The sequence below is a fragment of the Agelaius tricolor genome, unplaced genomic scaffold, assembly GCF_023055355.1.
Source record: "Agelaius tricolor isolate 1412-34295 unplaced genomic scaffold, bAgeTri1.0.p SCAF_123, whole genome shotgun sequence".
NCBI classification, from domain to species: Eukaryota; Metazoa; Chordata; class Aves; order Passeriformes; family Icteridae; genus Agelaius; species Agelaius tricolor.
The window spans coordinates 75773-102413 of NW_027269383.1; the positions used below are offsets into that span (position 1 = coordinate 75773).

The 26641-nt window shown below is 45.7% G+C and overlaps 2 protein-coding genes across 2 annotated transcripts in view; both read left to right on the forward strand.

The window, feature by feature from the left end:
* Positions 1 to 26641, forward strand: part of LOC139586547 (tyrosine-protein kinase receptor UFO-like) — an 88105-nt gene that overhangs the window by 16149 nt on the left and 45315 nt on the right. The window contains exons 3-7 of the mRNA XM_071420055.1: positions 1521 to 1624; positions 8308 to 8490; positions 16194 to 16274; positions 20215 to 20366; positions 23518 to 23890. Coding sequence (XP_071276156.1) covers positions 1521 to 1624; positions 8308 to 8490; positions 16194 to 16274; positions 20215 to 20366; positions 23518 to 23890 — 893 coding nt within the window. The remainder of the gene's footprint in view (positions 1 to 1520; positions 1625 to 8307; positions 8491 to 16193; positions 16275 to 20214; positions 20367 to 23517; positions 23891 to 26641) is intronic.
* LOC139586545 (uncharacterized) lies at positions 10438 to 11976 on the forward strand. Its single transcript, XM_071420053.1, has 2 exons — positions 10438 to 11541; positions 11773 to 11976. The coding sequence occupies exons 1-2, from the start codon at positions 10438 to 10440 to the stop codon at positions 11887 to 11889; spliced, it is 1221 nt and encodes a 406-aa protein (XP_071276154.1). The 3' UTR covers positions 11890 to 11976.

Here is a 26641-nt window from a genome sequence, read left to right on the forward strand (position 1 = left end):
AATTTCCCCCATTTTCCCCTCAGGCTGTTCCCGGTGTCGCTGTTGGATTCCATAAAATCCCCCATAAAAACCCCCCAAAAACCCCCAAAAACCCCACAAAAACCCCATAAAACCCCACAAAAAAGCCCCAAAACCCCCTAAAACCCCAAAAAAAACCCAAAAATCCCCCAAAAATCCCCAAAATCCCCAAAATGCCCCAAAAATGCCCAAATTTCCCCATTTTCCCCTCAGGCTGTTCCCGGTGTCGCTGTCGGATTCCATAAAATCCCCCATAAAAACCCCCCAAAAACCCCAAAAAACCCCACAAAAACCCCATAAAACCCCACAAAAACCCCATAAAAACCCCATAAAACCCCCCAAAATCCCCATAAAATGCCCCAAAAAACCCCATAAAAACCCCTAAAAAAACCCATAAAAAACCCCACAAAAACCCCATTAAAAATCCCCAAAAAACCCAACAAAAACCCCACAAAAACCCCATTAAAAACCCCCATTAAAACCTCATTAAAAACCTCTAAAACAACCCATAAAAAACCCATAAAAACCCCATTAAAAACCCCATTAAAAACCCCTATAATCCCCACAAAAACCCCAACAAAATCTCCAAAAAAACCCCACAAAAACCCCCACAAAAAACCCATAAAAACCCCCCTAAAAACCCAACAAAAACCCCATAAAAACCCCACAAAAACCCCCACAAAAAACCCATAAAAAACCCCATAAAAACCCCCTTAAAAAAACCCTAAAAACCCCAGAAAAATCCCCTAAAAACCCCAAAAAACCCCTTAAAAAACCCCTAAAATCCCCTTAAAAACCCCTCAAAAACCCCCAAAAAATCCCAAATTCACCCCCAAAAATCCCCAAAACCCCAAAAATCCCCAAAATCCCCAAAAATCCCCAAAAAGCCCCAAATTTCCCCATTTTCCCCTCAGGCTGTTCCCGGTGTCGCTGTCGGATTCCATAAAATCCCCCCTAAAAACCCCCGAAAAACCCCCCAAAAACCCCCCCAAAACCCCAAAAAACCCCCCAAAAACCCCATAAAACCCCACCAAAAAAACCCCAAAACCCCAAAAATCCCCAAAAATCCCCAAAAAGCCCCAAAAAGCCCCAAAAATGCCTCAAATTTCCCCATTTTCCCCTCAGGCTGTTCCCGGTGTCGCTGTTGGATTCCATAAAAGCCCCCATAAAAACCCCCCAAAAACCCCATAAAACCCCACAAAAACCCCATAAAACCCCACCAAAAAAACCCCAAAACCCCATAAAATCCCCAAAAATCCCCAAAAATCCCCAAAAAGCCCCAAAAATCCCCAAATTTCCCCATTTTCCCCTCAGGCTGTTCCCGGTGTCGCTGTCGGATTCCATAAAATCCCCCATAAAAACCCCCCAAAAACCCCCAAAAACCCCACAAAAACCCCATAAAACCCCACAAAAAAAACCCCAAAACCCCCTAAAATCCCCAAAAATCCCCAAAAATCCCCAAAAATCCCAAAAATGCCCAAATTTCCCCATTTTCCCCTCAGGCTGTTCCCGGTGTCGCTGTCGGATTCCGGCCGCTATCGGTGCTGGGCCCGCGTGGGGGAGGGGCAGCGGCTGCTGTCCCGTGAGGCCACCCTGGAGCTGGCAGGTGAGAGCCAAAAAACCCCAAAAAATCCCAAAAATATCCCCGAAAAATCCCAAAAATATCCCCCAAAATATGCCCTAAAAATCCCAAAAATATCCCCCAAAAATCCCACAAAAAATGCCCAAAAATCCCACAAAAAATCCCAAAAATATCCCCAGAAATATCCCCAAGAATCCCACAAAAAATCCACTGAAAATCCCCCAAAAAATCCCCAAAAAATCCACAAAAATCCCCCAAAAATTACAAAAAAACCCACAAAAATCCCACAAAAATCCCTTAAAAATCCCAAAAATATCCCCCAAAATTCCCCAAAAATATCCCCAAAAAATCCACTAAAAATCCCCAAAAATATCCCCAAAAAAATCCCCAAAAAATCCCCAAAAATCCCACAAAAAATCCCACCAAAAATCCCAAAAACAACCCCAAAAAACCCCAAATTCATCCCAAAAATATCCCCAAAAATCCCAAAAGAATCCCCTAAAAATCCCCTAAAAATCTCACAAAAAATCCCAAGAAAATCCACAAAAATCCCACAAAAAATCCCCAAAAATCCCCCCAAAAAATCCCCAAAAATCCCACAAAAATCCCACAAAAACAACCCCAAAAACAACCCCAAAAAACCCCAAAAATCCCAAAAATATCCCCAGAAATATCCCCAAAAATCCCACCAAAAAAATCACAAAAAATCCCACCAAAAATCCCCAAAAATCCCACAAAAAAATCCCCTAAAAATCCCCAAAAAATCCCCAAAAATCCCCCCAAAAAATCCCCCCCAAAAAATCCCAAATTCACCCTAAAAATATCCCCAAGAATCCCACAAAAAATCCCCTAAAAATTCCCCCAAAATTCAAAAAATACCCACAAAAATCCCACAAAAATCCCCTAAAAATCCCAAAAACCCCAAAAAATCCCAAATTCACCCCAAAAAAATCCCCAAGAATCCCACAAAAAATCCCCTAAAAATCCCCCCAAAAATTCCAAAAAAACCCACAAAAATCCCACAAAAATCCCAAAAATATCCCCTAAAAATCCCCAAAAAATCCCACAAAAATCCCCTAAAAATCCCCAAAAATCCCACAAAAAATCCCCAAAAATCCCCCCCAAAAATCCCAAATTCATCCCAAAAATATCCCCAGAATCTGCAGAGAATTCCCCAATTTTCCCTGAATATTCCCCAAATTTTCCTGAATTTTTCCTGAATATTTCCCAATTTTCCCTCAATTTTCCCCAATTTTTTCCTGAATTTTCCCCAAATTTTCCTGAATTTTTGCTGAATTTTTCCCCAAATTTTCCTGAATTTTTCCCCAATTTTCCCTGAATTTTTTCCCAATTTCCCCTCAATTTTCCCCCAATTTTCCCTGAATTTTTGCTGAATTTTCCCCCAATTTTCCCCAAATTTCTCCCCAATTTTCCCCAATTTTTTCCCAATTTTCTCTGAATTTTCGCTGAATTCTTCCTGAATTTTTTCCCAATTTTCCCCCAATTTTCCCTGAAATTTTTCCCAATTTTTTCCCAATTTCCCCTCAATTTTCCCCCAATTTTTCACCCATTTTTTCCCAAACTTTTCTGATTTCCCCCCAATTTTCCCCCAAGTTTTCCCCAATTTTCCCCCCAATTTTCCCTGAATATTCCCCAAATTTTCCCCAATTTTTTCCCAATTTTCCCCTCAATTTTTCCCCAATTTTTCCCCCAATTTTCCCTGAATTTTTTCCGAATTTTCCCCCAATTTTCCCCCATTTTTTCCCAATTTTCCCCGAATATTTCCCCTCAATTTTCCCCCAATTTTCCCCAAGTTTTTCCTGAATATTTCCCAATTTTCCCCCAATTTTTCCCAATTTTCCCTGAATATTTCCCTCAATTTTTCCCCAAACTTTCCTTTTTCCCCCCCAATTTCCCCCCAAATTTCCCTGAATTTTCCCCCAATTTTTCCTGAACTTCTCCCCAATTTTTCCCAATATTTCCTCAATTTTCCCCAATTTTTTTCCCAAATATTTCAAATTTTCCCTGAATTTCCCCCCAATTTCCCCCCAATTTTCCCTGAATTTCCCCCCAATTTTCCCCCATTTTTCCCCCAATTTTTGCTGAATTTTCGCTGATTTTTTTCCCGATTTCCCCCCAATTTTTTTTCCCAATTTCCCTCATTTTTCCCCCATTTTCCCCGCAGGTCTCCCGGTGTTCCTGGAGGAGCCCCAGGACCTGAAAATCGCTTTTTTCTCCCCATTTTCCCTGAATATTCCCCAAATTTCCCCCATTTTCCCCCTCAATTTCCCCCCAATTTTTTCCCAAATTTTTCCCAATTTTCCCCCAATTTTTGCTGAATTTTCGCTGAATTTTTTCCCCTCAATTTCCCCCCCAATTTCCCCTGAATATTTCCCTGAATTTCTTCCCAATTTTTCCCCATTTTTTCCCCATTTTCCCCCCAATTTTCGCTGAATTTTTTCCCCAATTTTTCCTCTGATTATTTCCCCCATTTTTTTCCCAATTCTTCCCCAATTTTCCCCCAATTTCCCCCCAATTTTTTTCCCAATTTCCCCCCAATTTTCCCTGAATTTTCCCCAAATTTTTCCCAATTTTCCCCCAATTTTCCCTGAATATTTCCCTGAATTTTTCCCAATTTTCCCCCAATTTCCCCCCAATTTTCGCTGAATTTTCCCTGAATTTTCCCCCAATTTTTCCCCACTTTTTCCCCATTTTTCCCCCATTTTTTCCCTAATTTTCCCCCAATTTTCGCTGAATTTCCCCCCAATTTTTGCCCCCATTTTTTTCCCAATTTCCCCCCAATTTTCCCTGATTTTCCCCTGAATATTTCCCCCATTTTTTCCCAATTTTCACCCAATTTCCCCCCAATTTTTCCCAAACTTTCCTGATTTCCCCCCAAATTTTTCCCCAATTTTCCCCCCAATTTTCCCTGAATTTCCCCCCAATTTTTCCCCATTTTTTCCCCAATTTTTGCTGAATTTTCGCTGAATTTTTCCCGAATATTTCCCCGAATTTTCCCCCAATTTTCCCTGAATTTTTCCCGAATATTTCCCCGAATTTCCCCCCCATTTTTTTCCCAATTTTCCCCCAATTTTCGCTCAATTCCCCCCAATTTTCCCTGAATATTTCCCCCCAATTTTCGCTGAATTTTCGCTGAATTTTCCCTGAATTTTCACTGAAATTTCCCCCCAAATTTTCCCCATTTTTTCCCCATTTTTGCCCCAATTTTCGCTCAATTTTCACTGAATTTTCCCCATTTTTTTCCCAGTTTTTTTCCCAATTTTTCCCGAATATTTCCCAATTTTTTTCCCATTTTCCCCGCAGGTCTCCCGGTGTTCCTGGAGGAGCCCCAGGACCTGAAAATCGCTTTTTTCTCCCCATTTTCCCTGAATTTTACCCCCAATTTTCCCCCCAATTTTCGCTGAATTTTCCCTGAATTTTCCCCCCAATCTTCCCCCCAATTTTCCCTCAATTTTCCCTGAATTTCCCCCCAATTTTTCCCCATTTTTTCCCAATTTCCCCCCAATTTTTTTCCCATTTTGCCCCCAATTTCCTGTGAATATTTTGCTGAATTTTCCCCCAATTTTCGCTGAATTTTCGCTGAATTTTTGCTGAATTTTCCCTGAATTTTTTCCCCAATTTCCCCCCAATTTTTTCCCAATTTTTCCCCATTTTTTCCCCAATTTCTCCCCAATTTCCCCCCAAATTTTCCCGCAATTTCCCCCAATTTTCCCTGAATTTCCCCCCAATTTTTCCCCATTTTCCCCCCAATTTTCTCCGAATTTCCCCCATTTTTTCCCCAATTTTCCCCAATTTTCCCCCAATTTTTTTCCCAAATTTTTCCCAATTTTTTTCCCCATTTTTTCCCTGAATTTTCCCTGAATTTTCCCTGAATTTTCGCTGAATTTTCCCCGAATATTCCCCCAATTTTCCCTGAATTTTCCCCCAATTTCCCCCCATTTTTCCCCCAATTTTCCCCCAATTTTCACTGAATTTTCGCTGAATTTTCGCTGAATTTCCCCCATTTTTTCCCAATTTCCCCCCAAATTTTCCCCCAATTTTTCCCCCATTTTTTTCCAAATTTCCCCTCAAATTTCCCTGAATATTTCCCCCCAATTTCCCCAATTTTCGCTGAATTTTCGCTGAATTTTCGCTGAATTTTCGCTGAATTTTCGCTGAATTTTCCCCAATTTTCGCTGAATTTTCGCTGAATTTTCGCTGAATTTTCGCTGAATTTTCCCCGAATTTTCCCCAATTTTCGCTGAATTTTCCCCCAATTTTTTTCCCCATTTTCCACCATTTTTCCCGATTTCCCTCCCCAGGTCTCCCGGTGTTCCTGGAGGAGCCCCAGGACCTAAAAATCGCTTTTTTCTCCCCATTTTCCCTGAATAATTTTCGCTGAATTTTTTCCCAATTTCCCCCCAATTTCTCCTGAATATTTCCCTGAATTTCTTCCCAATTTCCCCCCAAATTTCCCTGAATTTTTCCCCATTTCCCCCAATTTTCCCCCCAATTTTCCCCCATTTTTTTCCAATTTCCCCTCAATATTCCCCATTTTTTTCCCAATCTTTCCTGATTTTCCTCCAATTTTCCCTGAATTTTCCCTGAATTTTCCCCCAATTTTTCCCCCATTTTTTCCCCATTTTTGCCCCAATTTTCGCTCAATTTTCACTGAATTTTCCCCATTTTTTTCCCAGTTTTTTTCCCAATTTTTCCCGAATATTTCCCAATTTTTTTCCCATTTTCCCCGCAGGTCTCCCGGTGTTCCTGGAGGAGCCCCAGGACCTGAAAATCGCTTTTTTCTCCCCATTTTCCCTGAATTTTACCCCCAATCTTCCCCCCAATTTTCCCTCAATTTTCCCTGAATTTTTCCCCAATTTTGTCCCATTTTTTCCCCAATTTTTGCTGAATTTTCGCTGAATTTTTTCCCAATTTTCCCTGAATTTTTCCCTGAATTTTTCCCCAATTTTCCCTGAATTTTCCCTGAATTTTCGCTGAATTTTCCCCCCAATTTTCGCTGAATTTTTTCCCCAATTTTCCCTGAATTTTCGCTGAATTTTCCCTGAATTTTTTCCCAATTTCCCCTCAATTTCCCCCCAATTTTCCCCCATTTTTTTCCCAATTTTCCCCCAATTTCCCCTGAATATTTCCCTGAATTTTTTCCCAATTTCCCCCTCAATTTTTTTCCCCCAAACTTTCCTTTTTTCCCCCAATTTTCCCCCATTTTTCGCTGAATTTTCCCCATTTTTTCCCCGAATTTTCCCCGAATTTTCCCCAATTTTTTCCCAATTTTTTCCCAGTTTGTTCCCCAATTTTTCACCATTTTTCCCTATTTCCCTCCCCAGGTCTCCCGGTGTTCCTGGAGGAGCCCCAGGACCTGAAAATCGCTTTTTTCTCCCCATTTTCCCTGAATTTTACCCCCAATCTTCCCCCCAATTTTCCCTCAATTTTCCCTGAATTTTTCCCCAATTTTGCCCCATTTTTTCCCCAATTTTTGCTGAATTTTCGCTGAATTTTTTCCCAATTTTCCCTGAATTTTTCCCTGAATTTTTCCCCAATTTTCCCTGAATTTTCCCTGAATTTTCGCTGAATTTTCCCCCAATTTCCCCCTCAATTTTTTCCCCAAATTTTCCCTGAATTTTCGCTGAATTTTCCCTGAATTTTTTCCCAATTTCCCCCTCAATTTCCCCCCAATTTTCCCCCATTTTTTTCCCAATTTTCCCCCAATTTCCCTGAATATTTCCCTGAATTTTTCCCAATTTCCCCCTCAATTTTTTCCCCAAACTTTCCTTTTTTCCCCCAATTTTCCCCCATTTTTCGCTGAATTTTCCCCATTTTTTCCCCGAATTTTCCCCGAATTTTCCCCAATTTTTTCCCAATTTTTTCCCAGTTTGTTCCCCAATTTTCACCAATTTCCTGATTTTTCCTCCCCAGGTCTCCCGGTGTTCCTGGAGGAGCCCCAGGACCTGAAAATCGCTTTTTTCTCCCCATTTTCCCTGAATAATCCCCCCATTTTCGCTGAATTTTCACTGAATTTTCCCCCCAATTTTCCCTCAATTTTCACCCAATTTTCCCCGCATTTTCCCCAATTTTTCCCCCATTTTTTTCCAAATTTCCCCCTCAATTTTCCCCAAATTTTTGCTGAATTTTCCCCCAATTTTTCCCCATTTTCCCCCCAATTTCCCCGAATTTATTCCCCAATTTTCCCCCATTTTTTCCCAATTTCCCCCCAATTTTTCCCCCATTTTTTTTCCAAATTTTCCCTGAATATTTCCCCCAATTTTCCCCCATTTTTTCCCCAATTTTCCCCCAATTTTCACTGAATTTTCGCTGAATTTTTCCCGAATATTTCCCAATTTTTTCCCAATTTCCCCCCAATTTTCCCTGATTTTCCCCTGAATATTTCCCTGAATTTCTTCCCAATTTCCCCCCAATTTTCGCTGAATTTTTGCTGAATTTTCCCCCAATTTTCCCCGAATTTCCCCCAATTTCCCCCCAATTTTCCCTGAATTTTCACTGAAATTTCCCCCCAAATTTTCCCCATTTTTCCCCATTTTTTCCCCAATTTCTCCCGAATTTTCCCCATTTTTTCCCCATTTTTGCCCCAATTTTCGCTCAATTTTCACTGAATTTTCCCCATTTTTTTCCCAGTTTTTTTCCCAATTTTTCCCGAATATTTCCCAATTTTTTTCCCATTTTCCCCGCAGGTCTCCCGGTGTTTCTGGAGGAGCCCCAGGACCTAAAAATCGCTTTTTTCTCCCCATTTTCTCTGCGCTGCAGCGCCCGGGGCCCCCCCGAGCCCGTGCGGCTGCTCTGGCTCCGGGATGGGACCCCCCAAAACCGCCTGGGGGACCCCCTGGGCCAGAGCCCCTCCACCCTCAGGGTGCCAGGTGGGTTTGGGGACAATTCCGGGGATTTTGGGACATTTGGGGACAATTTTGGGGATTTTGGGACATTTGGGGACAATTTTTGGTATTTTGGGTTCAAGATTTTGGGGTTTTCTGGGATTTTTTGGGGATTTTTTTGGGGTTTTTTTGGGGTTTTTTTTGGGTGTTTTGGGAGGGATTTGGGGTCTCAGGGACCCCCTGGGCCAGAGCCCCTCCACCCTCAGGGTGCCAGGTGGGTTTGGGGACATTTGGGGACATTTTGGGGACATTTTGGGACAATTTTTGGTATTTTGGGTTGGAGGTTTTGGGCGAAATTTGGGATTTTTTTGGGTTTTTTTTGGGCTTTTGGGGGGCATTTTTTTGGGGGTTTTGGGGCGTTTTGGGGGTTGGGGGTCAAAGCCCCTCCACCCTCCGGGTGCCAGGTGGGATTTGGGGACAATTTTGGGGATTTTGGGACATTTTGGGTTGGAGATTTTGGGGTTTTTTGGGGTTTTTTTTGGGGTTTTTTTTGGGTGTTTTGGGAGGGATTTGGGGTCTCAGGGACCCCCTGGGCCAGAGCCCCTCCACCCTCTGGGTCCCAGGTGGGTTTGGGGACATTTTGGGGACAATTCCAGGGATTTTGGGACATTTTGGGTTGGAGATTTTGGAGTTTTTTGGGATTTTTTTGGGGTTTTTTTGGGTTTTTTTCGGGGTTTTGGGAGGGATTTGGGGCCTCAGGGACCCCCTGGGCCAGAGCCCCTCCACCCTCAGGGTCCCAGGTGAGTTTGGGGACATTTTGGGGACAATTCCGGGGATTTTGGGACATTTTGGGTGATGGAAAATGGCGAAATCTGGGATTTTTTGGAGTGGATTTTGGGGTTTTTTGCGGGGTTTTGGGGCGTTTTGGGGGTCTCAGGAACAGAGCCCCTCCACCCTCAGGGTCCCTTGTGAGGGTTTGGGGACATTTGGGGACATTTTGGGACATTTTGGGACAATTCCGGGGATTTTGGGACATTTGGGGACATTTTGGGCGATGGAAAATGGGGAAATTTGGGATTTTTTGGGGGTTTTTGGGTTTTTTGGGGTGGATTTTGGGGTTTTTGGGGGGCTCAGGGACAGAGCCCCTCCACCCTCAGGGTCCCAGGTGGGTTTGGGGACAATTCCGGGGATTTTGGGACATTTTGGGCAATGGAAAATGGCGAAATTTGGGATTTTTTGGGGTTTTTTTGGGGATTTTTTCGGGGTTTTTTTGGGTTTTTTGGGGTGGATTTTGGGGTTTTTGGGGGCTCAGGGACCCCCTGGGCCAGAGCCCCTCCACCCTCAGGGTCCCAGGTGGGGTTGGGGACATTTGGGGACAATTCCGGGGATTTTGGGACATTTTGGGTGGGAGGTTTTGGGATTTTTGGGGATTTTTTTGGGGTTTTTTTGGGTTTTTTTTGGGGTTTTTTTGGGCTTTTGAGGGGATTTTGGGGCTCAGGGACCCCCTGGGCAGGGCCCTTTGCACCCTCAGGGTGCCAGGTGGGGTTTGGGGATATTTGGGGACATTTTGGGGACAATTCCGGGGATTTTGGGACATTTTGGGCAATGGAAAATGGCGAAATTTGGGATTTTTTGGGGTTTTTTTTGGGATTTTTTCGGGGTTTTTTTGGGTTTTTTGGGGGGGATTTTGGGGTTTTTGGGGGCTCAGGGACCCCCTGGGCCAGAGCCCCTCCACCCTCTGGGTGCCAGGTGGGATCTGGGGACAATTCCGGGCATTTTGGGACATTTGGGGACAATTTTGGGGATTTTGGGTTCAAGATTTTGGGGTTTTTTGGGATTTTTTCGGGGTTTTTTGGGGGGATTTTGGGGTTTTCTGGGGGGATTTGGGGTCTGGGGGTCAGAGCCCCTCCACCCTCCGGGTGTCTGATGAGGGTTTGGGGACATTTGGGGACATTTGGGGACAATTTTGGGGATTTTGGGACATTTTGGGCGATGGAAAATGGCGAAATTTGGGATTTTTTGCGATTTTTTGGGGGGGATTTTGGGATTTTCTGGGGCGTTTTGGGGGCTCGGGGCCAGAGCCCCTCCACCCTAAGGGTCCCTGGTGAGGGTTTGGGGACATTTTGGGGACAATTCCGGGGATTTTGGGACATTTTGGGTTGGAGATTTTGGGGTTTTTTGGGATTTTTTGGGGATTTTTTTGGGGTTTTTTTCGGGGTTTTTTTGGGTGTTTTGGGAGGGATTTGGGGTCTCAGGGACCCCCTGGGCCGGAGCCCCTCCACCCTCAGGGTGCCAGGTGGGTTTGGGGACATTTTGGGGACAATTCCGGGGATTTTGGGACATTTGGGGACAATTTCGGGGATTTTGGGTTGGAGGTTTTGGGCGAAATTTGGGATTTTTTTGGGTTTTTTGGGGTTTTTTTGGGTTTTTTTCGGGGTTTTGGGAGGGATTTGGGGCCTCAGGGACCCCCTGGGCCGGAGCCCCTCCACCCTCAGGGTGCCAGGTGGGTTTGGGGACATTTGGGGACAATTCCGGGGATTTTGGGACATTTTGGGTTCAAGATTTTGGGATTTTTGGGGATTTTTTGGGGTTTTTTTTGGGTTTTTTTGGGATATTGGGAGGGATTTTGGGGCCTTCAGGGACCCCCTGGGCCGGACCCTTTGCACCCTCAGGGTCCCTGGTGAGGGTTTGGGGACATTTTGGGGACATTTTGGGACAATTTCGGGGATTTTGGGACATTTGGGGACAATTTCGGGGATTTTGGGTTGGAGATTTTGGGGTTTTTGGGATTTTTTTGGGGTTTTTTTGGGTTTTGGGGGGAATTTTTTGGGGTTTTGGGAGGGATTTGGAGCCCTCAGGGACCCCCTGGGCCGGAGCCCCTCCACCCTCTGGGTGCCAGGTGGGTTTGGGGACAATTCCGGGGATTTTGGGACATTTTGGGACAATTTGGGCGATGGAAAATGGCGAAATTTGGGATTTTTTGGGGTTTTTCTGGGGTTTTCTGGGGTTTTTTTTGGGTTTTTTGGGGTGGATTTTGGGGTTTTTGGGGGCTCAGGGACCCCCTGGGCCAGAGCCCCTCCACCCTCAGGGTGCCAGGTGGGATTTGGGGACAATTCCGGGCATTTTGGGACATTTGGGGACAATTTTGGGGATTTTGGGACATTTGGGGACAATTTTTGGTATTTTGGGTTGGAGGTTTTGGGGTTTTTTGGGATTTTTTGGGGATTTTTTTGGATTTTTTTTGGGGTTTTTTTGGGGTGTTTTGGGAGGGATTTGGGGTCTCAGGGACCCCCCTGGGCCAGAGCCCCTCCACCCTCAGGGTCCCAGGTGGGTTTGGGGACATTTTGGGGACAATTCCGGGGATTTTGGGACATTTTGGGTTGGAGATTTTGGGATTTTTTGGGATTTTTTGGGGTTTTTTTTGGGGTTTTTTTGGGCTTTTGAGGGGATTTTGGGGTCTCAGGGACCCCCTGGGCCAGAGCCCCTCCACGCTCAGGGTCCCAGGTGGGTTTGGGGACATTTGGGGACAATTCCGGGGATTTTGGGACATTTTAGGTTGGGTTTTTTGGGGTGGATTTTGGGGTTTTTTGGGTGCTCAGGGACCCCCTGGGCCAGAGCCCCTCCACCCTCCAGGTGCCAGGTGGGATTTGGGGACAATTTTGGGGATTTTGGGACATTTGGGGACAATTTTTGGTATTTTGGGACATTTGGGGACAATTTTTGGTATTTTGGGTTGGAGGTTTTGGGGTTTTTTGGGATTTTTTGGGGTTTTTTTTGGGTTTTTGGGGGGGAATTTTTTGGGCTTTTGAGGGGATTTTGGGGCTCAGGGACCCCCTGGGCAGGACCCTTTGCACCCTCCAGGTGCCAGGTGGGTTTGGGGACATTTTGGGGACAATTTCGGGGATTTTGGGACATTTTGGGCAATGGAAAATGGCGAAATTTGGGATTTTTTGGGGTTTTTTTTGGGATTTTTTCGGGGTTTTTTTGGGTTTTTTGGGGGGGATTTTGGGGTTTTTGGGGGCTCAGGGACCCCCTGGGCCAGAGCCCCTCCACCCTCTGGGTCCCTGGTGAGTTTGGGGACATTTTGGGGACAATTCCGGGGATTTTGGGACATTTTGGGTTGGAGATTTTGGAGTTTTTTGGGATTTTTTTGGGGTTTTTTTGGGTTTTTGGGGGGAATTTTTTGGGGTTTTGGGAGGGATTTGGAGCCCTCAGGGACCCCCTGGGCCGGACCCTTTGCACCCTCAGGGTCCCTGGTGAGGGTTTGGGGACATTTTGGGGACATTTTGGGGACAATTTTGGGGATTTTGGGACATTTGGTGACAATTTTTGGTATTTTGGGTTGGAGGTTTTGGGCAAAATTTGGGATTTTTTGGGGTTTTTTTTGGGGATTTTGGGGCGTTTTGGGAGGGATTTGGGGTCTGGGGGTCAAAGCCCCTCCACCCTCAGAGTCCCTGGTGGGGTTTGGGGACATTTGGGGACATTTTGGGGACAATTTCAGGGATTTTGGGACATTTTGGGACATTTTAGGTTGGAGATTTTGGGATTTTTTGGGGTTTTTTCGGGGTTTTTTGGGACATTTTGGGAGGGATTTGGGGGTTGGGGGTCAGAGCCCCTCCACCCTCAGGGTGTCTGATGAGGGTTTGGGGACATTTTGGGGACAATTTCGGGGATTTTGGGTTGGAGATTTTGGGGTTTTTGGGAGGTTTTTGGGGTTTTTTTTTGGGCTTTTTGGGGGGAATTTTTTGGGGTTTTTGGGGGGATTCACCCCCAAATTTTCATCCCCAAAATTTTCATCCCCAAACTTTTGTCCCCAAATTTTCCTCCCCAAAATTTTCCTCCCCAAAATTTTCATCCCCAAATTCGTCCCCACATTTGCATCCCCAAAATTTTTGTCCCCAAATTTTCATCCCCACATTTTCATCCCCAAAATTTTCATCCCCAATTTTTCATCCCCAAATTTTCATCCCCAAATTTTTATCCCCAAAATTTTCATCCCTAAAATTTTTGTCCCCAAAACTTTTGGTCCCCAAATCCATCCCCAAAATTTTTGTCCCCAAATTTTCATCCCCAAATTCATCCCCAAACTTTTGTCCCCAAAATTTCATCCCCAAATTTTCGTTCCCAAATTTGTCCCCAAAATTTTTGTCCCCACATTTTCATCCCCAAATTTTCGTTCCCAAATTTTTTATCCCCACATTTTCACCCCAAACTTTCATCCCGAAACTTTCGTCCCCAAATTTCTGTCCCCAAATTCACCCCCAAAATTTTCATCCCCAAATTTTCATCCCAACATTTTCCTCCCCAAATTTTGGTCCCCAAACTTTCATCCCCAAATTTTCGTCCCCACATTTTCATCCCCAAAATTTTGTCCCCAAAATTTTCATCCCCAAATTTTCATCCTCACATTCTCATCCCCAAACTTTTCATCCCCAAACTTTCATCCCGAAATTTTCGTCCCCAAATTTCTGTCCCCAAATTCATCCCCAAAATTTTCATCCCCAAATTTTCATCCCCAGATTCGTCCCCACATTTTCATCCCAAAATTTTCGTCTCCAAATTCATCCCCAAATTTTCATCCCCACATTTTCATCCCCACATTTTCATCCCCAAATTCATCCCCAAATTTTTCATCCCAAAATTTTCATCCCCAAAATTTTGTCCCCACATTTTCATGACCAAATTTGCATCCCCAAACTTTTGTCCCCAAAATTTTCATCCCCAAATCCATCCCTAAAATTTTCATCCCCAAACTTTTGTCCCCAAAATTTTCATCCCCAAATTCATCCCCAAACTTTCATCCCAAACTTTCGTCCCTGAATTTTCATCCCCAAACTTTCATCCCCAAATTCATCCCCAAACTTTCATCCCAAAATTTTCGTCCCCAAAATTTTCATCCCCAAACTTTTGTCCCCACATTTTCATCCCCACATTTTCATCTCCAAATTTGTCCCCAAAATTCTCATCCCCAAATTCTCATCCCCGAATTTTCATCCCCAAAATTTTCATCCCAAAATTTTCCTCCCCAAATTTTCACCCCCAAATTCATCCCCAAACTTTCATCCCCAAATTTGCATTTCCAGATTTTCGTCCCCAAAATTTTCATCCCCACATTTTCATCCCCAAATTTGTCCCCAAATTTTCATCCCCAAACTTTTGGTCCCCAAAATTTTTGTCCCCAAATCCATCCCCAAATTCTTGTCCCCAAAATCTCATCCCCAAAATTTCATCCCCAGATTTGTCCCCAAAATTTTGTCCCCAAACTTTTGGTCCTCAAATTTTCATCCCTGAACTTTTGGTCCCCAAATTCTTGTCCCCAAAATTTCATCCCCAAATTTGCATCCCCAAACTTTCATCCCAAAATTTTCATCCCCACATTTTCCTCCCCACATTTGTTTCCTCACATTTTCATCTCCAAATTTGTCCCCAAATTTTGGTCCTCAAAATTTTTGTCCCCAAATTTTCATCCCCAAATTTTCATCCCCACATTTTCATCCCAAAATTTTGTCCCCAAATTCATCCCCAAATTTTCATCCCCAAATTCATCCCCAAACTTTCATCCCAAAATTTTCGTCCCCAAAATTTTCATCCCCAAATTCATCCCAAAATTTTCGTCCCCAAATTTTCATCCCCAAATTTTTCATCCCCAAAATTTTTCATCCCCACATTTTCATCCCCACATTTGCGTTCCCAAATTCGTCCCCGCATTTTCATCCCCAAACTTTTGTCCCCAAAATTTTCATCCCCAAATTTTCATCCCCAAAATTTTCATCCCGAAATTTTTCATCCCCAAACTTTCGTCTCCAAATTCATCCCCACATTTTCATCCCCAAAATTTTGTCCCCAAAATTTTCATCCCCAAATTTTCATCCCCACATTCTCATCCCCAAACTTTTCATCCCCAAACTTTCATCCCGAAATTTTCGTCCCCAAATTTCTGTCCCCAAATTCATCCCCAAAATTTTCATCCCCAAATTTTCATCCCCAGATTCGTCCCCACATTTTCATCCCAAAATTTTCGTCTCCAAATTCATCCCCAAATTTTCATCCCCACATTTTCCTCCCCAAATTTTCGTTCCCAAATTTGTCCCCAAAACTTTTGGTCCCCAAATTTTCCTCCCCAAATCCATCCCTAAAATTTTCATCCCCACATTTTCATCCCAAAATTTTCGTCCCCAAAATTTTCATTGCCAAAATTTTCATCCCCAAATTTTCATCCCCAAAATTTTTGTCCCCAAACTTTTGTCCCCAAACTTTTGTCCCCAAAATTTTGTCCCCAAATTCATCCCCAAATTTTCATCTCCACATTTTCATCCCCAAACTTTTGTCCCCAAAATTTTCATCCCCAAACTTTTGGTCCCCAAAATTTTTGTCCCCAAATCCATCCTGAAATTCTTGTCCCCAAAATCTCATCCCCAAACTTTCATCCCCAGATTCGTCCCCAAAATTTTGTCCCCAAACTTTTGGTCCTCAAATTTTCATCCCTGAACTTTTGGTCCCCAAATTCTTGTCCCCAAAATTTCATCCCCAAATTTGCATCCCCAAATTTTCATCCCAAAATTTTCGTCCCCAAAATTTTCATCCCCAAACTTTTGGTCCCCAAAATTTTCATCCCCAAACTTTTGTCCCCACATTTTCCTCCCCACATTTTTGTCCCCAACCTTTTGGTCCCCAAATTTTCATCCCAAAATTTTCATCCCAAAATTTTCATCCCCAAAATTTTCACCCCAAAATTTCGCTGTCCCCAGGGCTGAACCGCAGCAGCTCCTTCGCCTGCGAGGCGCACAACGAGCGCGGCGTCGCCACCTCCCGCAGCGCCACCGTCACCGGTGGGGACACCTGGGCACACCTGGGGCACACCTGGGCACATCTGGGCACACCTGGGCACATCTGGGGCACATCTGGGAAAAAAACCCCGCGAAAATCGGCCCCGGATTGGGGGAAAAACGCGGGAAAACGGGGCTGGGGACGGGCAGGAAATTGGGGGGAAATTGGGCAAAAGTGGATGGAAATTGGGGGAAATTTGGGCTGAGGTTGGTAAAAAATTGGGCTGGAATTGAAATGAAATTGGGCAAAAATGGGGCAAAAATTGAGATAAAATTGGGACAAAATCGTCCTAAAATGTGTCGTAAAATTGGTCAAAATTGGGCCAAAATTCGTCCTAAAATTGGCATAAAATTGGTCAAAATTGGCCAGAAATTGCTCTAAAATTGGACCAAAACTCGTCCTAAAATTGGCCCAAAACTCGTCCTAAAATTGACATAAAATTGGCCCAAAATTGAGCCAAAATTGGCCCAAAATTGACATAAAATTGGTCAAAATTGGCCCAAAATTCACCCTAAAATTGACATAAAATTGGTCAAAATTGGCCAGAAATTGCTCTAAAATTGGCCCAAAATTGACATAAAATTGGTCAAAATTGGGCCAAAACTCATCCTAAAATTGGCATAAAATTGGCCCAAAATTGACATAAAATTGGTCAAAATCGGCCCAAAATTGACATAAAATTGGTTAAAATTGGCCCAAAATTCGTCCTAAAATTGACATAAAATTGGCCCAAAATTGAGCCACAATGGGCCCAAAATTGACACAGAATTGGCACAAAATGGGTTAAAAATTGACATAAAATTGGCAGAAATGGTGCAAAAATTGGCCCAAAATTCGTCCTAAAATTGGCCCAAAATTGAGCCACAACTGGCCCGAAACTGACATAAAATTGGTCAAAATTGGCCCAAAATTTGTGCTAAAATTGACATAAAATTGGTTAAAATTGGCCCAAAATTCGTCCTAAAATTGACATAAAATTGGCCCAAAATTGAGCCACAATTGGCCCAAAATTGACATAAAATTGGTCAAAATTGACATAAAATTGGTCAAAATTGGCCCAAAATTCGTCCTAAAATTGACATAAAATTGGCCCAAAATTGAGCCACAATTGGCCTGAATTGACATAAAATTGGTCAAATTTGGCCTGAAATTTGTGCTAAAATTGGCATAAAATTGGGCCAAAATTGACACAGAATTGGGACAAAATGGGTCAAAAATTGACATAAAATTGGCCCAAAAATCGTCCTAAAATTCATCCTAAAATTGACATAAAATTGGTCAAAATTGGCATAAAATTGCCCCCAAATTGGTCCAAAATTCGTCCTAAAATTGGTGTAAAATTGGCCCAAAATTGAGATAAAATTGGTTAAAATTGGCCCAAAATTCGTCCTAAAATTGACATAAAATTGGTCAAAATTGGCCTGAAATTCGTCCTAAAATTGGCCCAAAGTTGAGCCACAATTTGCCCGAAATTGACATAAAATTGGTCAAATTTGGCCCAAAATTCGTCCTAAAATTCATACTAAAATTGGCCCCAAATTGAGCCACAACTGGCCTGAAATTGCACATGAAATTGGCCCAAAAATGACCCAAAATTCGTCCTAAAATTGGCATAAAATTGGCCCAAAATTGAGACATTATTGGCCCAAAATTGACACAAAATCGGTAGATAATTGGCCCAAAATTGGTCGTAAAATTGACATAAAATTGGGCCAAAATTGGCAGAAATTGGCCCAAACTTGACACAGAATTGGCACAAAATGGGTTAAAAATTGACATAAAATTGGCAGAAATGGTGCAAAAATTGGCCCAAAATTCGTCCTAAAATTGGCCCAAAATTGAGCCACAATTGGCCCAAAATTGAGCCACAACTGGCCCGAAACTGACATAAAATTGGTCAAAATTGGCCCAAAATTTGTCCTAAAATTGACATAAATTGGTCAAAATTGGCCAGAAATTGCTCTAAAATTGGCCCAAAACTCGTCCTAAAATTGGCCCAAAACTCGTCCTAAAATTGGCATAAAATTGGCCCAAAATTGAGCCAAAATTGGCCCAAAATTGACATAAAATTGGTCAAAATTGGCCCAAAATTCGTCCTAAAATTGGCCCAAAATTGAGCCACAATTGGCCCAAAATTTACATAAAATTGGTCAAAATTGGCCCAAAATTCATCCTAAAATTGGCATAAAATTGGCCCAAAATTGACATAAAATTGGTCAAAATTGGCCCAAAATTGGTCCTAAAATTGACATAAAATTGGCCCAAAATTGAGACATTATTGGCCCGAAATTGACATAAATTTGGCCCAAAATTGACATAAAATTGGTCAAAATTGGCCCAAAATTCGTCCTAAAATTGGCATAAAATTGGCCCAAAATTGAGCCACAATTGGCCTGAAATTGACATAAAATTGGTCAAAATTGGCCCAAAATTTGTGCTAAAATTGGCCCAAAATTCGTCCTAAAATTGGCATAAAATTGTCCTAAAATTGACATAAAATTGGCCCAAAATTGAGCCACAATTGGCCCAAAATTGACATAAAATTGGTCAAAATTGGCCCAAAACTCGTCCTAAAATTGGCCCAAAATTGGCCCAAAATTGAGCCACAATTGGCCCAAAATTGACATAAAATTGGTCAAAATTGGCCCAAAATTCATCCTAAAATTTGCCCAAAAATCGCCCAAAAATCAATACAAACTGCCCCAAAATTGAGCCTCAAAATCGCCCTAAAATCCACCAAAATCAGCTCCAAATTGCCCCCAAAAATCGACCGAAAATTTCAAAAGTGGCCCCAAAAATCTCTTGAAAACCAGAAAGGCCCCAGGGGTGGCACTTGGGGACCCTGGGGTGGAATTTGGGGACCTTGGGGTGGCACTTGGGGACCTTGGGGTGGCATTTGGGGACCTTGGGGTGGCATTTGGGGACCCTGGGGTGGAATTTGGGGATCTTGGGGTGGCACTTGGGGACCTTGGGGTGGCACTTGGGGACCTTGGGGTGGAATTTGGGGACCTTGGGTGGAATTTGGGGACCTTGGGGTGGCATTTGGGGACCTTGGGGTGGCATTTGGGGACCTTGGGGTGGCACTTGGGGACCCTTGGGTGGAATTTGGGGACCTTGGGGTGGAATTTGGGGACCTTGGGTGGAATTTGGGGACCTTGGGTGGAATTTGGGGACCTTGGGGTGGCATTTGGGGACCTTGGGGTGGAATTTGGGGACCTTGGGGTGGCACTTGGGGACCTTGGGGTGGAATTTGGGGACCCTGGGGTGGCACTTGGGGACCCTGGGGTGGCATTTGGGGACCCTGGGGTGGAATTTGGGGACCTTGGGGTGGCACTTGGGGACCTTGGGGTGGCATTTGGGGACGCTGGGGTGGCACTTGGGGACCTTGGGGTGGAATTTGGGGACCTTGGGGTGGAATTTGGGGACCTTGGGTGGAATTTGGGGACCTTGGGGTGGAATTTGGGGACCTTGGGGTGGCACTTGGGGACCTTGGGGTGGAATTTGGGGACCTTGGGTGGAATTTGGGGACCTTGGGGTGGAATTTGGGGACCTTGGGTGGAATTTGGGGACCTTGGGGTGGCACTTGGGGACCCTGGGGTGGCATTTGGGGACCTTGGGTGGCATTTGGGGACCTTGGGGTGGAATTTGGGGACCTTGGGGTGGCACTTGGGGACCTTGGGGTGGCACTTGGGGACCTTGGGGTGGAATTTGGGGACCCTGGGGTGGAATTTGGGGACCCTGGGGTGGCACTTGGGGACCTTGGGGTGGCACTTGGGGACCTTGGGGTGGAATTTGGGGACCTTGGGGTGGCACTTGGGGGCCTTGGGTGGCACTTGGGGACCTTGGGGTGGCACTTGGGGACCTTGGGGTGGCATTTGGGGACCTTGGGGTGGAATTTGGGGACCTTGGGTGTGGCCCTGACCGTGTCCCCTCCCCCCCCAGTGGTGCCCCCGGCCCCCAAAAATTTGGGGTTGTTGGGGGCGGGGCCGCGGTGGCTCGAGGTCACCTGGGAGCCGGGGGACGGCGTTGGGGACATCGGGGACGGCGTTGGGGACATCGGGGACGGCGCTGGGGCCCAGGAGTGCACGGTGCAGGTGAGGGGACGGTGAAGGGGATGTGGGGGGTGGTGGAAAACGGCCCCAAATTGGCCCAAAATTGACCCAAAATTGGCTCAAAATTGACCCAAAATCGGTTCAAAATTGACCTAAAATCGGCCCAAAGTTGAGGCCAAAATTGCCTCAAAATTGGTTCAAAATTGACCCAAAATCGGCCTCAAAATTGACCCAAATGATCCCAAAGTTGAGGCTAAAATTGCATCAAAATTGGCCCCAAAATTGACCCAAAATGATCCCAAAGTTGAGGCTAAAATTGCATCAAAATTGGTTCAAAATTGACCCAAAATCGGCCCCAAATTGACCCAAAATCAGCCCAAAGTTGAGGCCAAAATTGCCTCAAAATCGGTTCAAAATTTACCCAAAATTGCCTCAAAATTGACCCGAAATTGACCCAAAATCAGCCCCAAGTTGAGGCCAAAATTGCATCAAAATTGGTTCAGAATTGACACAAAATTGGCCCAAAATTGACCCAAAATCGGCCCCAAATTGACCCAAAATGATCCCAAAGTTGAGGCCTAAATTGCATCAAAATTGGCTCAAAATTGACACAAAATTGATCCCAAAATTGGCCCCAAATTGACCCAAAATGATCCCAAAGTTCAGGCCAAAATCAGCCCCAAATTGCCCCAAAATCAGCCCAAAGTTGAGGCCAAAATTGCCTCAAATTTGACCCAAAATTGACCCCAAATGATCCCAAAGTTGAGGCGAAAATTGCATCAAAATCAGCTCAAAATTGACACAAAATCGGCCCAAAATTGACCCAAAATGATCCCAAAGTTGAGGCCTAAATTGCATCAAAATTGGCTCAAAATTGACCCAAAATTGACCCAAAATGATCCCAAAGTTCATGCCAAAATTGTCCTCAAAATTGACCCAAAATTGACCCAAAATGATCCCAAAATTGCCTCAAAATCTGTTCAAAATTGACCCAAAATTGGCTGAAAATCAGCTCGAAATTGACCCAAAATTGGCCACAAACAGAACCAAAATCGGCCCAAAATTGACCCAAAATCAGCCCAAAGTTGAGGCCAAAATTGCCTCAAAATCGGCTCAAAATTGACCCAAAAGTGGCCCAAAATCAGCTCAAAGTTGAGGCCAAAATTGCCTCAAAATTGGCTCAAAATTGACCCAAAATGATCCCAAAATTGCCTCAAAATTGGTTCAAAATTGACCCAAAATTGACCCCAAATTGGCCACAAACAGAACCAAAATTGACCCCAAAAATTGATCCCAAATCGGCCCAGCCCAAAGTTGAGGACAAAATTGCATCAAAATGGGTTCAAAATTGACCCAAAATTGGCTGAAAATCAGCTCAAAATTGACCCAAAATTGGCCACAAACAGAACCAAAATCAACCCAAACCTGGTCCCAAAATCGGCCCAAAGTTGAGGCTAAAATTGCATCAAAATCGGTTCAAGATTGACCCAAAATTGCCTCAAAATTGACCCAAAATCAGCCCAAAGTTGAGGCCAAAATTGCCTCAAAATTGGTTCAAAATCGGCTCAAAATCGGCTCAAAATTGCCTCAAAATTGACCCCAAATTGGCCACAAACAGAACCAAAATTGACCCCAAAAATTGATCCCAAATCGGCCCAAAATTGACCTAAAATTGGCCCAAAGTTGAGGCTAAAATTGCATCAAAATTGGTTCAAAATTGCCCCAAAATCGGCCCTAAAATTGACCCAGAATTGACCCAAAATGATCCCAAAATTGCCTCAAAATGGGTTCAAAATTTACCCAAAATTGCCTCAAAATTGACCCGAAATTGACCCAAAATCAGCCCCAAGTTGAGGCCAAAATTGCATCAAAATTGGTTCAGAATTGACACAAAATTGGCCCAAAATTGACCCAAAATTGGCCTCAAAATTGACCCAAAATTGACCGAAAATGATCTCAAAGTTGAGGCCAAAATTGCCTCAAAATTGGCCCCAAAATTGACCCAAAATCAGCCCCAAGTTGAGGCCAAAATTGCATCAAAATGGGTTCAAAATTGACCCAAAATCAGCCCAAAATTGACCCAAAATGACCCAAAATCGCCCCAAATTTTGCCCCAAACTGATCCAAAACAAATCCCAAAATCACCTCCAAATTGACCAAAAATTGATCCCAAAATTGCCCCAAAATGACCCAAAATCACCCCAAATTTTGCCCCAAATTGATCCCAAATCAGTCCCAAAATCGCCCCAAAATGACCCAAAATTGCCCCAAATTTTGCCCCAAATTGATCCAACACCGCTCCCAAAATCACCTCAAAATTGGCCCAAAATCGCCCCGAAATTGACCCAAAATGACCCAAAATCGCCTCAAAATCGACCCCAAATTGACCCAAAATCGCCCCGAAATCTCCTTAAAATTGGCCCAAAATCGACCCCCAAATTGACCCAAATTTTGCCCGAAATGGACCCAAAATTACCCCAAAATCAGCCCAAAATTGATCCAAAAATTGACCCAAAATTGCCCCAAATTTTGTCCCAAATTGATCCAAAACTGATCCCAAAAACGCCCCCACATCGCCCCAAAACTGGCCCCAAAATGACCCAAAATTGCCCCAAATTTTGCCCCAGACTGATCCAAAACCGATCCCAAAATCGCCTCAAAATCGGCCCCAAATCGCCCCCAAATTTTGCCCAAAATCGCCCCAAAATGACCCAAAATCGCCCCCAATTTTGCCCCAAATTGATCCAAAACTGATCCCAAAATCGGCCCCAAATCGCCCCCAAATTTTGCCCAAAATCGCCCCAAAATGACCCAAAATCGCCCCAAATTTTGCCCCAAATTGATCCAAAACTGATCCCAAATCGACCCAAAATCGACCCAAATTTTGCCCCAAATTGACCCAAAATCGCCCCGAAATCGCCTCAAAATCGACCCAAAATTGCCCCAAATTTTGCCCAAATTGATCCAACACCGCTCCCAAAATTGCCTCAAAATTGGCCCAAAATCGCCCCAATTTTTGCTCGAAATTGGCCCAAAATCGCCCCCAAACCGCCCCAAAACTGGCCCCAAATTGACCCCAAATTTTGCCCAAAATCGCCCCGAAATCGCCTCAAAATCGACCCCAAATTTTGCCCAAAATCGCCCCAAAATGCCCCAAAATCGGGGCCATTTGGCGCCATTCGTTGTCCCCCAGCTGTCCCCGGCTGACGCCGCCGATGTCGCCGCTGACGCCGCCGATATCGCCCCGGATATCGCCGATATCGCCCCGGATATCGCCCCGGATATCGCCGATATCGCCCCGGATATCGCCCCGGATATCGCCGCGGATATCGCCGCCGATGTCGCCGCCGATGTCGCCGATGTCGCCCCCCCCGATGTCGCCGCCGATGTCGCGGCCATGTCGCGACAGGCGCCGCTGCTGTCGCGCTCGGTGCCGGTGCCGCCGTTCGCGCTGCGCCTGTCGGGGCTGCGGCCGCTGTCGCGATACCGCGCGCGCGTCTCCTGTCGCGACAGGCGGGGCCGCTCGGCCTGGAGCCAATGGGAGCCCATGGAGACCGGAGAGGGCGGTGAGAGCCCAAACAATGGGGGAGGGGCCAAAAAGGGGGAGGGGCAAAAAGGGGGAGGGGCAAAAAATGGGGGGAGGGGAAAAATGGGGAGGGGCCAAAAAATGGGGGAGGGGTAAAAATGGGGGAGGGGCAAAAAGGGGAGGGGGGACCCTAAATTGGGGGGAAGGGTAGGGGCCAAAAAATGGGGGAGGGGCCCAAAAATGGGGGAGGGCCAAATGGGGAGGGGACAAAAATAGGGGAGGGGCCAAAAGGGGGGAGGGGCAAAAATGGGGGAGGGGCAAAAAGGGGAGGGGCAAAATTGGGGAGGGGCAAAAAATGGGGGAGGGGGAGCTCAGAAAATGGGGGAGGGGGAGGGGCAAAAAAATGGGGGGAGGGGCCCAAAATGGGGGAGGGGCAAAATGGGGGGAGGGGCCAAAAAATGGGGGAGGGGACAAAAATAGGGGAGGGGCCAAAAAATGGGGGAGGGGCAAAAATGGGGGAGGGGCAAAAAATGGGGGAGGGGCAAAAATGGGGGAGGGGCAAAAATGGGGGAGGGGCAAAAAAATGGGGGAGGGGCAAAAATGGGGAAGGGGAGGGGCCCAAAATGGGGGAGGGGAGGCCAAAAAATGGGGGGAGGGGCCAAAAAATGGGGGCGGGGGAAATGGGGGAGGGGCAAAAAAGGGGGAGGGGCCAAAAAATGGGGAGCCCAAAATTGGGGAGGGGGGATCCTAAAATTGGGGGGAAGGGGAGGGGCCAAAAAATGGGGGGAGGGGCAAAAAATGGGGGGGGCAAAAATTGGGGGAGGGGGACCCCAAAAAATGGAGGGAGGGGCCAAAAAATGGGGGAGGGGCTCAAAAAATGGATGAGGGGCAAAAATGGGGGAGGGGCAAAAAATAGGGGAGGGGGGACCCTAAAATTGGGGGGAGGGGGAGGGGCCAAAAAATGGGGGGAGGGGCCCAAAATGGGGGAGGGGCCAAAAAATGGGGGAGGGGTAAAAAATGGGGGAGGGGCAAAAATTGGGGAGCCCAAAATTGGGGAGGGGGGGACCCTAAAAAATGGGGGGAAGGGGAGGGGCAAAAAAATGGGGGAGGGGGAGGGGCCAAAAAATGGGGGGGGGACGACCTCAAAATTGGGGAGGGGACCCTAAAATGGGGGGGAGGGGACCCCAAAAATTGGGGGAGGGGAGCCCAAAAAATGGGGGGAGGGGCAAAAATGGGGGAGGGGGAGGCGAAAAGTGGGGGAGGGGACCCTAAAAAAATGGGGGAGGGGGGCCCAAATATGGGGGGAGGGGGAGGCAAAAATGGGGGGGAGAGGGGCCAAAAAATGGGGGAGGGGGCAAAAATGGGGGGGGGCAAAAAATGGGGGAGTGGGAGGCCAAAAATGGGGGGAGGGGGGACCCCAAAAATGGGGGGTGGGGGACCCTAAAAAATGGGGGGGAGGGGGAGGCAAAAAATGGGGGGGAGGGGGGAGGGGCCCAAAAATGGGGGGGAGGGGATCCTAAAAATGGGGGAGGGGCAAAAATTAGGGAGCCCAAAATGTCTCTGCCCCCATTTTTTGGGGTCTCTGTCCCCATTTTTTGGGGTCTCCCCACCCCAAATTTTGGCATCTCCCCCTCAAATTTCGGGGTCACTCCCACAATTTTGGGGTCTCCTCCCCCCCTCGTTTTCCCCCCAATTTTTGGGGGTTTTTCCTCCCCCCCCTCCCCTCTCAAATTTTGGGGTCCTGACCCAAATTTTTGGGGTCTCGCTTCCCCAAATTTTGGTGTCTCTTCCCCCCAAATTTTGGTGTCTCTTCCCCCCAAATTTTGGGGTCTCTGTCCCCATTTTTTGGGGTCTCTGCCCCCCCAAATTTTGGGGTCTCCTCCTGCCCCTTTTTTGGGGTCTCCTCCCCCCATTTTTGGGGTCTCTGCCCCCCATTTTTTGGGGTCTCTCCCCCCCAAATTTTGTGGTCTCTTTCCCCCCAATTTTTGGGGTCTCTCCCCCCCAAATTTTGGGGTCTCTTTCCCCCAATTTTGGGGTCTCTTCCCCCCAATTTTTGGGGGTTTTTCCTCCCACCCTCCCCTCTCAAATTTTGGGGTCCTGACCCAAATTTTTGGGGTCTCAGCCCCCAATTTTTGGGGTCTCTGCCCCCATTTTTTGGGGTCTCTTCCCCCAAATTTTGGGGTTTCTGTCCCCATTTCTTTGGGGCACTCTCCCCCCCAAATTTTGGGGTCTCCTCCTCCCCAAATTTTGGGGTCTCTGTCCCCATTTTTTGGGGTCTCTTCCCCCCAATTTTGGGGTCTCTCCCCCCCCCATTTTTTGGGGTCTCCCCGCCCCAAATTTTGGCATCTCCCCCTCAAATTTTGGGGTCACTCCCACAATTTTGGGGTCTCCTCCCACCCTCGTTTTCCCCCCAATTTTTGGGGCGTCCCCATCCCAATTTTGGGGTCTCTCCCCCCCAAATTTGGGGTCTCATCTCCCCCAATTTTGGGGTCTCTTCCCCCCAAATTTTGGGGGTTTTTCCTCCCACCCTCCCCTCTCAAATTTTGGGGTCCTGACCCAAATTTTTGGGGTTTCTCCCCCCCAACTTTTGGGGTCTCACCCCCCATTTTTTGGGGTCTCTTCCCCCCCAACTTTTGAGGTCTCCTCCTCCCATTTTTTGGGGTCTCTGCCCCCATTTTTTGGGGTCTCTTCCCCCAATTTTTGGGGTTTTTCCTCCCCACCCTCCCCTCTCAAATTTTGGGGTCTGACCCAAATTTTTTGGGGTCTCTCTCCCCAATTTTGGGGTCCCCTC

What these genes read in the sequence shown, in the direction of transcription:
- LOC139586545 (XM_071420053.1), top strand. Translation starts at nt 10,438, where the DNA reads ATGGAAAATGGCGAAATTTGGGATTTTTTGCGATTTTTTGGGGGGGAT. An exon ending in CTCCACCCTCAGGGTGCCAG is followed by an intron (nt 11,542 to 11,772) that starts GTGGGATTTGGG and finishes TCAGGGTCCCAG; the next exon opens with GTGGGTTTGGGGACATTTTG.